Source organism: Leptodactylus fuscus, chromosome 5 (genome assembly GCF_031893055.1).
Source record: "Leptodactylus fuscus isolate aLepFus1 chromosome 5, aLepFus1.hap2, whole genome shotgun sequence".
NCBI lineage: Eukaryota > Metazoa > Chordata > Amphibia > Anura > Leptodactylidae > Leptodactylus > Leptodactylus fuscus.
In genome coordinates, this window is record NC_134269.1 from 105,642,505 (window position 1) to 105,657,516 (window position 15,012).

General features: G+C 43.4%; 1 protein-coding gene across 3 annotated transcripts in view; it reads right to left on the reverse strand.

The window, feature by feature from the left end:
* The window catches only part of IL15RA (interleukin 15 receptor subunit alpha), a 45,428-nt gene extending 31,852 nt beyond the window's left edge, over positions 1–13,576 (reverse strand). For 2 of the 3 annotated variants that reach the window (XM_075273928.1, XM_075273927.1), the window contains exon 1: positions 13,294–13,576. In XM_075273928.1, the coding sequence (XP_075130029.1) occupies positions 13,294–13,372 (79 nt within the window). In that variant the 5' untranslated portion in view covers positions 13,373–13,576. Of the gene's footprint in view, positions 1–2,269; positions 2,356–13,293 lie in introns of all 3 variants that reach the window. The other variant, XM_075273929.1, reaches the window with a different exon arrangement.
* Positions 13,577–15,012: the final 1,436 nt, after the last annotated feature.

Here is a 15,012-nt window from a genome sequence, read left to right on the forward strand (position 1 = left end):
GCATTCCTTGAAAAAACTCTACACCTTCAAGAAACGTGCCCTCGATGGGGGAGTTTTTCTGGGCTGGGTACAAAAGGGAACATCTTCGGACATTCCGGGTCTGGCCTGGCTTCGGCAAAGCAGCTGACCTCTGCCTCTGGACATGTCTCTGCCTCTAGCTACCCTTTTTGGTGCTGCACCTGCCTCAACATCCACACTACTTTCCCAGCTTGACATCTGCCTTGTCCAGGTGGGGTCGGTGTCCTCGTCGTCCACCACCTCCTCTTCCAACTCCTGTCTCGCCTCCTCCTCCTGCACAATGCGCATGTCAACTGGCTGCCCTGACAGCAACTGCGTCTCATCGTCGTCGATGAGGGTGGGTTGCTGGTCATCCGCCACCAAATCGACCGGAGATGGAATGGAGGAGACTCTAGTGTTTGAGCATCTGGACACAGATACTCGTCTGTTAGGTCCGTGGAATCGCGAAATGGAGGGGCAGGTTGCGGTACAGTCAAAGGAAGGGAGAAAAGCTCTGGGGAGCAGGGACAGTTGGGGTTATTGTTCTGGGAAGATTGGGAATTTTGGGTGGAAGGAGGACAAGACTGTTGGGTAAGAGGAGGTAGAGGCTGACTGGCTGGTGGACAATGTGCTTTAAGCGTTATCCGACAGCCATTGCAAGACCTGTTCCTGGTTCTCGGGCCTACTAATCTTTGTACCATTCAGCCTAGTTAATGTGGAACTTTTGTGCAAAGCGCAGAACTTAGGGCCCGCCTGATGTTAAGGGACACACGCTGGTACAAGGCTCAACTCACCCTAAGTGCCAAAAACACTGCTGGTGCAAGGCTCTACTCATGCCAAGGGCCTCAATCTCTGCTGGTAGCTCAGCTTAAGGTCATGTAACTTTGTTTGGAAGGGCTCATGTTAAGGGCTAGAAAAGTGAATTTTGGAAGGTCTTACCACATCACACACACACACACACACACACACACACACACACACACACACACACACACTCAAAATGACAGTTAAGGGTGAGGGCTTTTGGAATTCCCATTGCCTATTCCATTTGTGGTTGTCATGGGGAACGTGATTTAAAGGGGTGGTTGTTACTGTTTGTTGAGCTTAAATTGGGGTTTGTGTCCATCCATTTGGGGAGTAAAGAAGGTTTCCAGGTATTTTCCCACTTTGATAGAGGTTTTTTTGAATGTGGAAAGTGTGTAGTTGTTAGGCAGTGATGTTGGGGTAATAGAGGGTCTTTGGTGTGTTAGATGCCCCCAGACATGCTTCCCCTGCTGTCCCAGTGTCATTCCAGAGGTGTTGGCATCATTTCCTGGGGTGTCATAGTGGACTTGGTGACCCTCCAGACACGGATTTGGGTTTCCCCCTTAACGAGTATCTGTTCCCCATAGACTATAATGGGGTTCGAAACCCGTTCGAACACACGAACATTGAGCGGCTGTTCGAATCGAATTTCGAACCTCGAACCTCGAACATTTTAGTGTTCGCTCATCTCTAATCGTCACCAGATAATCAGAAAATGTTTCTGGGGCCGACACATGATGGCCCCAGGGTTATGGGTAACTTTACTTTTTTAAAATTATTATTTTTTTTATTAATAATGTTATTTAGAAAGTTGGAGGTGGAAGGGGAGGAGGGTGTTTAGATTAGTCTAGGGATTTTCAGTTATCCTGGACAAGTCAGAGCGTTAGTCTCCAATGGAGACTCTATTGGAGAGACCATCGTAAGGAGGATTTCTTTCTCTGCTGCTTTGTAAGTGAAACACCTGACGAATCCCATTATAGTTAATACGGTCTGCTGAACTCTGTGTATTTTAGTACTGCTAGTGTGAACTCAACGTCATTTAAAATGAAGTAAAAGAACAAAACAGAAATCTAAATCCAAATAATATTTGGAGTGATCAACCTTTGCCTTCAAAACAGCAGCAATTCTTCTTGGTGCACTTGCATACAACGGGGCAAATTCATTACTCTTTAAACTAGAAAGTTAATATTGAGGTGCACATTTGGTGCAAGGCCCTTTCTTGTGCCAAATATGTGCGTCAATACCCAATACATGGCCCCCGCCTCCATTGTGTGAATGTGAGTGGTGCAGGGATCAGAGAAGGCTGAGGCATCTGCGCCTCGGTCCGACAAAGGATAAATCATTAATAAACATTGCCCCTTTAATGACTAATTTACTTATATTACGAAAGATTGGGAATATTCTTAAAATGAAAAGACTGCTGTGAGATTTGCATTTCTTATATAGAAACATGTAGTAATCTACTTACCACTATTTTCTTAAAGTTCTATCACGGCAGTGCATGACATTTGGAAAATACTGTAGCTCGTCCTCTTGACTGTACAGCAGTTTCACCTGGTAAAGTATAAAGACAACTCTCAGCAAGTTGCTCAGAGTACATTTTCAAGCTTGAAATACAAATATCTAAAATAGCCAAACATTTTAAACAATTGTGACAACTCCATGCACTGCTCAGATAGGACTTGAAGAAAAAAGGAGCCATAGTTTGACTATAGCCTATAATATATGGCTAAAATAAAATAAATAAATAAACACTCAAACAACACAACCTAGAAGGTTGTGCGGCCCTTCAACAACACGATTTTGTAGGTAACTAGAGATAAGTGATTCAGTTCAGATTAAACCAGATACTGTGTGGTCTTTTCAAGGGAGGTGCAGCAAGAACCTAATAAACACCTCTACTTATTTTGCCTTCGCTCTCCTTTGCTCCCTCCCAGCATCCAATGGTGCCTCAATGTTCTCTTCTGGTCACCTGGCTGACATCATGGTCCCCCAGAGCAAGTGACATCAGCCAAGAGTCTGGAAGATGATAATGAAAGACTGCCAGACACTGCAAGAGATCCTAGGTGAAGTGAGACAAGGGAAGTAGAGTAGTTTGTGTTGCCATACCTCCCTCTATATTCTGGTGTCTGAAGAATGCTAAACAAGTTGTCCTGGATCGAAACAGGCAGGCAAACCCACAAATGTTCATCAAATGAACCTTGTGAAATTCAGTAATTTCTATGTAACCTTTTCTCTACCGTATTTACCTTGTTGCCTCGAGCAATAAACTATAGGGAGGCTGACAGGAATCAGCAAGCACCATTAGTGACTGAAAATTTCGCATAAATTAACCACCTAATTGGACTGCTGGTGGACACTCATTGAGGGCTCCAAAAAGGATTAATATTAAAACTATGTGAATAAATTTATACTGTATAATGAAGTTACCGACACTCTTGAACATTGAAATTATAACACTAAGAACAAGCCATAAAAGTAAACAAATGAAGAAAGTAGCAGGTGTCTGTAAATGATTCAAGCAATTGGTGCCATTCTGTGGCATGTAGGAGGGGCATAAAAGCCAGAGCTACTTCAAAAATTGGATCAATTGGTGTGGGATGATTGTGCAATGCCTCCTGTTTGTTGACATGTCTGATATCACCATTTGTCACAAACTGAGGGGGACAGAAGCTATGAACTGAGAAACCTGGGTGATCACTTCTGTAGATCTCTGTGTGCCTGGGCAGAAAGGTCAGTCCTGATCAACATTGCATGTCCTAGTGGTAGGGAAAATAATGATGGAATAACAGCAAGAGGTTTGCAGAGATGAACTTCTGCATGGATGGATCATCTGATTGGAAGAATGGCATGTAGTGATCCATTCTGGGATGAAAGTGGGATTGGATGCCACATCCCAAACTTAGGATGGCAAACAATGTCAACAGAAACAATGAATTGTAAGACATTAGGTTATGAGCCAGACATCCAGCTACAGGCATTGCATTGACCTCATGTACCTGCTCTTAAAGGATATTATGGCGCATATATAGATGACAAATGTGGCCTATCCTCTTCAGGGAGGAGTCCTGCTTTTGTCTTGATTGCAGCTATAGTCATCCATATAATAGCCATATTATTATTATTATTATTTATTTAATTTATATAGCACCATTAATTCCATGGTGCTTTACATTTGGGGGGTTACATACAATACACAGAATATACAGGTAGATATAATACTAACAATGACTGACTGGCACAGTGGGGTAGAGGGCCCTGCCCGTGAGGGCTTACAATCTATGAGGGAAGGGGGTAGAGACAGAAGGAGAGGGGGAGACTGTACAGATGGGGGTGCGGTGATAGTGTTATTGGAGGTTGTAGGCCTTCCTGAATAGGTGAGTCTTCAGCACCTTCTTGAATCCTGTGATTGTGGGGGTCAGTCTTATGTGTCGTGGTAAGGAGTTCCAGAGTATGGGGGATGCACGAGAGAAATCTTGGAGACGGTTGTGTGAGGAGCGGATGAGGGCAGAGCGGAGAAGGAGGTCATTGGAGGATCTGAGGTTACGTGTGGGCAGGTAGCGGGAGATGAGGTCACAGATATATGGAGGGGACAGGGTGTGGATGGCTTTGTATGTTAGTGTTAGTAGCTTGAACTCAATTCGCTGGGCTATTGGTAGCCAGTGGAGGGACTGGCAGAGGGGAGCAGCTGATGAGGATCGGGGGGGTGAGGTGGATTAAGCGAGCAGCGCAGTTTAGGGTGGACTGGAGGGGGGCGAGGGTGTTAGCTGGGAGTCCATGGAGAAGGGTGTTGCAGTAGTCTAGGCGGGAGATTATGAGGGCCTGGACGAGCATCTTGGTAGTTTCCTGGGTGAGGAAGGGGCGAATTCGGTGGATGTTCTTGAGTTGGAGGCGGCAGGAGGTGTTGAGGGCTTGAATATGTGGCTTGAAGGATAGTTCAGAGTCCAGGGTTACCCCAAGGCATCGGGCCTGTGGGACAGGGGTAATTGTGGTTCCATTAACTTTGATAGATGGGTCAGGTGGTGGGGCCATACAGGATGGGCTGAAGATGATAAACTCTGTTTTCTCCATGTTGAGTTTGAGAAAGCGGTAGGAGAGGAAAGGCTACGGCTGCTAAACAATCTGGAATTCTGGCCAGCAGGGAGGTAATGTCTGGTCCAGAGATGTAGATTTGGGTGTCGTCGGCATAGCAGTGGTACTGAAAGCCGTGAGATTCTATGAGTTGGCCCAGGCCAAGGGTGTAGATGGAGAACAGGAGGGGTCCTAGGACGGAGCCCTGGGGGACACCTACAGAGAGAGGGCGAGGTGAGGAGGTGGTGTGCGAGTGGGAGACGCTGAATGTGCGGTCGTTGAGGTATGAGGAGATCCAGGAATGGGCCAGGTCTGAAATACCAAGGGATGAGAGAATTTCTAACAGGAGGGAGTGGTCAACTGTGTCAAAGGCAGAGGAGAGGTCGAGGAGGAGGACAGAATAATGGCGCTTGGCTTTGGCGGTTAGCAGGTCATTGGTGACTTTTGTTAGGGCAGTTTCAGTGGAGCCATAACCATTTAGTCTTCAGATCAGGTGCAATAGCTCAGCACTACATTATTTGGCCATTCCTTCAAAGTGTCCATTCTTCAACAACATCAGTCTAATCATTATACTATGAGCAACCAGTGTGGCCTAAGCATGCTGCCATGGCCTGTAGCGCCTCCCTTTGAGCACATCTAGGATGTCATTGGTGAGCAATTGCAAAAGGAACTCATTGTTCTATGTACTTTCTATAATTTCAATTCACTTTTATCAAGGAAACTTCAATCACCATCAAGGATAGTCAGTACGTCACATTCAGCTAAGCCACACTGAGGTAGGATATGGAACCTTGTTAAAGAGGACCTTTCATCTCTTGGGGCACATGCAGTGTAATATACCACTAGAAAGCTGACAGTGCGCTGAATTCAGAGCACTATCGGCTTTCATGTTCTGTGCCCCCGGTGAAGCGCTATCGGTGCTAGTACAGTAGCTCTTCACTGCCAGTAGTGAGTTTCTGACAGTCACTCAGGAACGCCCTTCCTCACAGCAGCATCTATAGTGCTGTACTAAGAGAGCGGGGGAGGAACGCCTCCCTCCCCACCTGATAGTACTCGTCCATAGATTCGTCATGGCTGGGCAGTGAGCAACGCCCCCTCTCCCAGTACAGTGCTATAGACGCTGCTGTGAGGAAGTGCATTCCTAACTGACTGTCAGAAATGCCCTCCTGACAGTGAAGAGCTATGGTCCTGGCACCGATAGCTCTTTACTGTGGGAACAGAACGGGAAAGCCTATAGTGCGCTGAATTCAACGCACTGTCGGCTTTCTAGCAGTGTATTACACCACATGTGCCCCAGGTGGTGAAAGGTCTTATTTGTAAAAATAGGCGATACCCATATCTGCTAGACTTTTATGGCATATTCTGTAGATATGCCATAAATGTGTTTTGTGGGAAAACCATTTAAATCCCATCTATATTGTTATTATAGTGTAAATGTTTGACCTTATCCTGCAACATGGTAAATAAAATGAATTTAAAAAAATAAAAAAGTAAGGTTAGGTTCTTGTTCTAATTTGAGCACTATATTTGGCGGGATAATTTGAAACATTCCTCTAGGCACATACCCCAAATTTACATAGTTTATTAGATAAAAACAAAAAATAAACACACACACACACACACACACACACACACACACGCACGCACCAGTCCATTAAATCTACCATATAATTGTACTGTGTTGATCTAGTGAAAGACAAACATACCCTAGGAGGTGGATGCCAATTGCTACCCATTATTGGAAAATCGTATCACCAAACATTTAGCACCCATAATTTTAAACACATAACATTTTGTTGAATGAAGGAAACCTGGTCCCTCTTGAACTTATTAAATACATCAACCATCACATGTGTGCTACTTTTGACATCTTATGATTTTATCTTCTCTGGGATAACATGTTTCAAGATAAGTTGCGATGTTTGTTTACACTTTATTAATTTATTAATTAATTGACTTGTATTCTGCATTTTTAATAGTTTTTCACTCTGCAGGCGGAGTTTTCCCTGAGCTACTGGGTGCAGACTATCAGCTATGATCGGTCTGTGTGTCTCCTACAGGTAGCACAGGAAGAAAACAGGAGATTCTGCTTCTAAAGTCTCTCACACTCATACAAGATGTTCTAGAGAAGTCCTGGGCAGTACGGACATAAACACTTATTAGTTAGCATCAGCCTCTGGGTACATAGACTTGAATTTTGAGCTGTCATTTAACTTCAGCGAGTTTCTGTCCATTTTGAGAGATTAAAGGCTCATTCACATCTGTGCCCAGGACTCCGTTATGCAGGTTTCAGTTTCCTGCACAAAACAGGGCAGGAGACGGAAACCTGCAGGCATACCATTCATTTGAATAGGTTTGAAAAGTGTCCGGCCGTGACCGCCGGTGAGCGTTTTATGCTCTCCGCGGTGAAACCGGGTATTTTTTAACCGGACACAGAGTCGGACATGCAGTACTCTGTGTCCGATTTTAAAAAAAAAAAACGGTTTTGCCACGGAGCTCAAAACGCTCACCAGCACTCACGGCCGTACTCGGCATGACAGGTTTCCGTATTCTGTCAGCAGAAGACTGAAACCTAATACGGAGTGCCCAGCGCTGGTGTGAACCCAGCGCAAGATTGATTCAGCAAAGGTTTCAGAGTAAGGGTGCATTCACACTACGGAACGCCGGCGTGTATCACAGCCGTACACGCCGGCGTTACAGCAGGGCTGCCGGACACTTCCCATTCATTTCTATGGGAGCCGGCATGCGAGCGATCCCCATAGAAATGAATGGAAAAAAGCAGTCCATTCATTTCTATGGGGAGCGCTCGCATGCCGGCTCCCATAGAAATGAATGGGAAGTGTCCGGCAGCCCTGCTGTAACGCCGGCGTGTACGGCTGTGATACACGCTGGTGTTCCGTAGTGTGAATGCACCCTAAATGTCAGTTTAGGAAGAAAAGCCGGAGGAAACAAAAGCCAGATAAGTGGGGAAAGAGGCATTTTCTCTTACAAAATATATTAAAAAGTTTCTGTACTATTGGTTTTAAAAAGTTAGTGTCACTTACATTTACTGGCCACAAATATTCATAAGTCTTTTTCAATGGCAGTTTTATCCAATATTTTACGATATAATACCTAACAGTAGCGGTTATTTTGTTATCTCAAGTGCATAACATTACTTTTATCCATAATAAACTTCATTGACCATTACTCCTACCAAGTTTCCCCAAAGCACTCTGAATATTAAAATTATGTGTTAGTATGATGGTGTTATTTTAACTTTATAAATCATTGAGTTACTCCAGGAGAGCATTTCTCTTCATATATTTTATCCACCACAAGGTTTAAAAATTTAGACACCTTTAGTTTCCAGCCTCAGTTTTCTACCCCCAGATTTTCTGTATATTGTCAACATGCAACCCTTAAATAATAGAAATAAGGGTCTATTTGTTGTACTCAGTTCTTCCAGAGCATTGCTGTCTGTCAACTGAACCCAGTGATTTGTCTAGTTTAGACTGCATATATACAGCAGTTTTTTTGTTTTGTTTTTAAATAATTCTTTATTTAACAAAGTTCAATGTACAAAAACAATGAACAATGTATAATAAAAACAAACAAAAAATTAAGCACCACCAATGGAAATTAGAGATATCTGGCAGTCCAGGAGGTAACAAGCCCAATTGATAAGCTGTAATAAGGCACCTAGAAAGAGACTCCAAGGACAACTGAAACAAAGACCTATCGTAAAGAGGAAGGGGAGGAAAGCAGAGATGGAAAGGGGAGGGGGGAGCGTGACAACCAGGTGAAGGAATGGGTTGTTAGAAGGAGGGGCCAAAAATGCAGGGAAAGAGGTAAAGAAAAAAAAAAAAAAAAAAGGCCGGGGGTGGGGGGCACTTCGGGTTATTTCAGGGAACCACCATTTCTCTCAACTAGGCCTACACAGTCCATCAGGTCCTCATATGGTCTTGATGGCTCTGCATGCTCTGAAACATAATCCATGGGGGCCAGGCAGGACTGAAAGTAGTGCGTATTTTTGAGGGGTGTAGGGATTGTCTTCCATTTTCTGAAGGTTTTCTACTTTTTGGATCCAATGCACCATCGTGGAAGGCATGGAAGATTTCCAGAAGATCGGTATGCAAGATCAAGCAGCATTCACAAAGTTTTTGAGGCTGGATTTTTGATAGGCTTATAGGGAGAGGTCAGAGACATGTAACAGGAAATGGTTGGGGGGTCATAATACCTCCTAATGTGTTCCTTCCCCCAATGCCTTGTGAAATAATGGTAGCTATCTGTTAAGTCTCGCTGGTTTGTTTTCCAATTAAACCGTTTTAGGCATCTGGAGAGTTCTGCAAAGGCAGCCAAGGTTAATTTTAAAGCTGGCTACTCTTTGGAAGTCTTTAAGCTCTCTGACTGGGGTTGGAAAAGAGGCTTATGGGGGAAGGGGGTCAGAGAGAGTAAAAAAAAAAAAAAAAAAAAAAAAAAAAAAAAAAAAAAAAATCGGTAGAGGGGAGGCAAAGAGGAGTGAATTGGGCATGGTGGATGACATTTATGACTTCAGTGGTATTAACTGTGGCCTCCTGATACATAACAAATCAAACATAACAAAAGGCCTGGGAGGAATGGTGCCAGTTGCATAGTCAATACCTTGAATACTTATGAATCATTATAGGCAGCAGAACCAAGAAGCTATGTAGGAGCTATGTAAGTGTTAAGTCACTAATAGTTACAGCCTGCAAAACACAAGAATGAACTGGAAAAAAAAACAAAAGTCTTTTTACAGTGCAAGGATACATAGCCAGCATTACTCCAATTGTCGTCTAAGTGTCACCACTGGTTGCCCATCATGGTGACCGAGACTAGGGATCAAAAGTCACCCCTGGGTTCATGCTAAATTGGAGTGGCAGCGCCAGTTTTGAGTCAAAGAGGCAGAGGTCAGAGAGTCCAAGGAATTTCACTAGGTCAAGAGAATGGAGAGCGAAGGATGATCCATTACGATGGACTATAAGGTAAAAGAGGTGACCTCACCGGTATGATGCTCCAGAATCTGAGAAGATTTGCAGGACTGGCTTAAGGAGACAACACATTGCCAGGGTGCAATGGAAAACATCTAGTAAAAGTTGAATCTGGGAACGTAGGAAGGCAATGGTTCCTCTCCTCCTTGCTCTCTTTAGGATCTCCTCTTTCTCCCTATATAAATGTATAGTATACAACAGTGTACATCATGGGATCGGAGGCTTCTGTGGATTCTGTCAATATTAATTTCCATGTCAATTGGATGGTCGATTAGCTTATTAAAGATGGAAGTGGCAAAAGAGTTGAAATCAGAGGCCAGTACTGATTCTGGGACTCCCGGAGTTTAATATTGTTTTGTCAGCCCTGTTATCCAGATCGTCTATTTGCAGGAGGAGAGCTCGATGGAGTGTTGAGGGACTCGCTACATAGCCTGATGCAGAATTTGACTCTTAACAGGAGGGAGTGGGTGCCATGATAACAGAGAGACCAGTGGAGAGGGCTGTGATGCTGGGCAGGAAGGGGGAAGGCCTGTTAGCCACTGGGGGAGAGATGCCAGCAGTGGTGTGCAGTGGAGAGCTAGGCGCTGGGACAGTCAGGCCGGCCATGGTTGGCGGGAGAGGGTGCCCAACTGATTCAGACATTCAGTCTGCATGTGGAATAGTGGTGCAATGATGGTAAGCACGGATGCGGCATGCTCCAGCACCAATTTGGAAGGTGTAGGGCTAAGTAGCAGTTCCTCGTTTGCCTGCCATGGCTCAATACATGAGTTGAAAGGTAGGCATGCCCAGGAGGGATCGCCAAGCAGGGGCTCTGTAGATAAGCTGCTTAATGCAGCCCTGCCTAGTACACACCTCCTGACAGACTATTTTCTATCCTTCTGTTTATCCCTCCTATCCTTATGTTGCTTAAGGGTTAAATTTGTAATGTCCCGGTACTGCTAGTCCAATTCCCTTTTATAGTCCTTGCAGACTGAGATGATATGGACATTTGCATATAAGGTAAAGCGTTTATTCCCCCTTCATTCCTTCATTTCTATTTTTCCAGAGCCAGCACACAGGGGATCTATATGCGCCATCTTGTGGATGTTTTTGTGTACTACTCTGCCTATATTTACCATTGCAATGTAATTTGAGCTGGCACTGTAAAGGGAGTGTCCATTATAATTAGGTGACCTCCAGGACCACTCAAGGGAGCTTGGCTGACCTGGAGGCGGAGCTGAGTGAACTTTTTGGTCTTTTGTCTTTGGTGTGGAGCTGAGCACATGGGAAGCGGTAAAAATGGCAGCTAAGTCTGCGGGAAATTGTAACAGAGACGTCTTTTCCTCTGTACCCAAGCTTCTTCTCAGAGAATACTTTCTTCTGAATCTCCAAGCAGAGATGTCTTTTCCTCTGCCTCCAAGATGTTCCTCAGGGAGTGTTTTCCTCTGAAACTACACGTCTCTACGGAGTAGGCCGTCCTGTTATCCATACATCTGGGAACTCCACACGTATCTCTCTATTCAAGTAAGTCTTTGGGACAAATCTATATTTAAGGAGCCCATAGCTAGTCCGACGGAAATCGAGGGTCCCCCGCCGTCGACAACTTGTATCTCCTCTTCTATATACGTGTACCCAGCTTTGTTGAGGTCTAACCCCCTGGATACAGGCCATCCTTACAAGTATATACAAGTTTAACTTCCGTCCGCCGATGAGCTGAATACATACGCGATTAAAGCAGGAGCTGTGAGATCAGCTCCTGTTTTAAAGCTCCGGCCCGGCTTGCGTGTGTAGACGCGATGACGTCATCATATCGCGCCTACACACGCAAGCCGGGCCGGAGCTAAGCAGTAGCTGAGGTCACAGCTCCTGCTTTAATCGCGTATGTGACTGGAGAGAGGAGCGTGGGGGGAACGATGGAAGGTGAGTGATAGAAGGTGAGTGTAAGTGTTTGTTTTGTATTAAATATTAAGGTGGAACATAATGAAGGGGGCCCATGAAACTGGGGGGCAAATGAAGGGAAGGGGAGGAACGGCATGACACTGGGGAAGATGAAGGGGGTGGGGAGAGAATGGCATGAAACTGGGGACAGAGATGGAGGGGGCCCAATGAAACTGGGGGGCAAATGAAGTGGAGGGGGGGAACGGCATGACACTGGTCCTCTATAAAAGACAGATATATATCCCATTAAGCTTTTTGAAAAATGTGCTGCTGCATTTTGTTTAATACGATTTTTTTTACTCTTTTGTTAGTATATTGCATAACTTTACATTTTTTAAACTACCTAATGGTGTGAAGTTGGGCATCATTTTATATAAACTAGTGCTTTGTTCTTGGAAAAACAAAAAGAAAGATTGGCCTTGAATAGATGAAGACCTTGGATTGTTTCCAGCTCCATACATTGCAAAGGTAGTAGTTACATGAGCCAAAGAAGCAGTAGTCACATGTCTGTATTTTGATAATCACAGACAACACTACACCATGCTATTTCGCGGGTCATATACAGTCTGTGGTTGTTATTTTTAAAAACAATTCATGTACTTTCAATGTCTCAGGGTCTATAAATAAAAAAATAAAAAAACAGACCCACAGGCAGTGAAAAGAGAAACAGATGTCTGAATAAAAGCATTGAAATTAATTAATTCATATATACGCTGTCCATCAAAAACGCAGACAACATCGGTACATAAATTGGGGATATGTGAATAAGGCTTAAGTTGTGTGATGTCAACTGCTATCTCCCAAGAGTTCTTATTCACATGGTAACCATTATTACAAAGCTCCATTTATATAAATATAAAAAAGTTAAGTGTAATAATATGGTAATACAAACAAGTTTTTGTTTCTTTTAAATCTTATAAAAAGTTTTGAAGATACCGTGATTGTATTGGGAAAGTCACTATGAATACTGTACAAACCACACACTAGAAAAAAAATGAAATAGGGCAACTGCATTTCCTTTCCCTGAAATCCACCCCATTCTAAATTTTATTCCTGCTTCCTAGAACATTATTCAGGATATTAAATGGTTCCATTATGAAATACAATTTGTTACGCAAAATATAAGCCTTCACATGGCTCTGTAAACGGAAGAAAAAAAAAGTTATGGCTTTTAGAAGTCGAGGAGTAAAAAGTTAAAATGCAAATGTGAAAAAGGATTTGGTACACTATAAATTAATACAACAGTAACAAATGGGCAAACAAGTTTTACTTATACGGCATAAAAAGTTAATCCCTTGCATATGAAGGGCAAAAAATCCTCAGATTTATTGATATGAGATTGAACTGAATGATTCTAGTACAATGCATCCAACAAATAGCAGTAATGACTGCGGTAATAAAGATCATGATAACAGAACCGTACACGTGTGAACAACCTTTACAGCACAGGACACAGACTAAAAATAATGCAACTGTTAATATTCTATTCCAAATATCAAACTGCATCTCTTACCTTGGTTACTGTGAGTGGGAAGCGACAGCTGGAGGACAATAAAGATCTTGAGCAACACAGCACTGAGAGTTGTGGCCATCAGACACAGCAGCGCCCTTGGTTTGTAGCCTGAGGCGTTCTGCAGTGGGCTAGCCACTATGGACTACACAGCTACACATGTATGCCTTTCTTTGCTGACTGCTGGTAGACCTTCTGGAGAGAAGGCATGTCTTACCGCCCTGCAAGCCATGGAGTCTCTAGCAGAGCGTTTTTACGTGGGCTGTGGAATTCCTACTTTCACTTTCAGTTATAATAGGCAGCTGTGTACAACATGACGTCACACAGCAGATACGCCTCTTGGGACAGACTACTCTGATAATATTACACTTCACAGTGGATATTACTCTTTAGTGTTGAAGGCCATGATAGACACAAACAGGTTCAGAAGTGTTTTACTGCTCAATAGCAGAATGCAGCCAATGACAGTCTGTAATCCACTAAGGCTGCATGTTAGTGGAGCTGCTGCTGCCAATGACTGCAGGATTATACTGAATATAATAATTATTTTATTGATATAGCGCATGCATAGTCTGCAATATATTGCTTTCAGTCACATGACTATGGTAGAATGCACCCATCCTCAATTGCTGAGTATTTTCTATGAGGCTGTGGTTACAGACCGCTTTTTGCTGAAGGACTGTCTGCAGTATATAATTGTAGTAATGCCTATCACATGTAACTACACAGCTCACCTGTATGATAACCACCAGTAAACTGAAAACCTTGGTTTAGGGCTAGTTCACATTAGTGTTCCGCTTCCGTCCGGAAGGAGTCCGCATGAAGCTTCCCCCCCAAAATGGAATGCTGACGCAACTGCAAGCGCTGTGCAGTTAGACACACGGACCCTATATAGAACACAAACATGGAATGGGGGTAGTACAACGTAACAAATAAACATATAATACCCCTATGTATGGTCAATTTGTATCCACATAGTCAAATCCTACTAGATATATAAACAAAGAAAATGGATTGACCACTACTCAAATTATATGAAAATATTCAAATTTTATTAAATACAAAAATAACAAGACAATTTAAGGGTGCATTCACACTACGGAATGCCAGCGTGTATCAGAGCAGTCCATTCATTTCTATGGGGAGTGCTCGCATGCCGGCTCCCATAGAAATGAATGGGAAGTGTCCGGCAGCCCTGCTGTAACGCCGGCATGTACGGCTCTGATACACGCTGGCATTCCGTAGTGTGAATGCACCCTAAAAGGTGATAGATAATTTACCATCAGGCAAGAGCAACATCATCACGCAGGCACAATAATTAAGTTCTAACCTGTAGATACATATGAAATATTCTAGCAGAAAACCATATGCAGTAAACTCCTCACAAGTCAATAACCCAAGCAAATGGTTGTGAACAATGTTAGAATGACCAAACATGTATTACCACCTTAGATCAACATTAGATGTCCAACATAATAATGCATCATCCAAGTAAGAATGTACATATAACATCAGTCTGCACATCTGAAGTGTCATATATTTGAAACATATAAACATAAAGTGTCAAGCCAGCTCTAGTCAAATATCAACGTGTGCAAAGGTAAGTAATAGAGAAGCATGTATGACAATAACAGTGCAACAACCATATAGTAGACAAACTGAAAGGTCTCCACTTGAGAAAAGAGTAAATTCTCAAGTAAAGAACACTGGGTTCTACTAAAC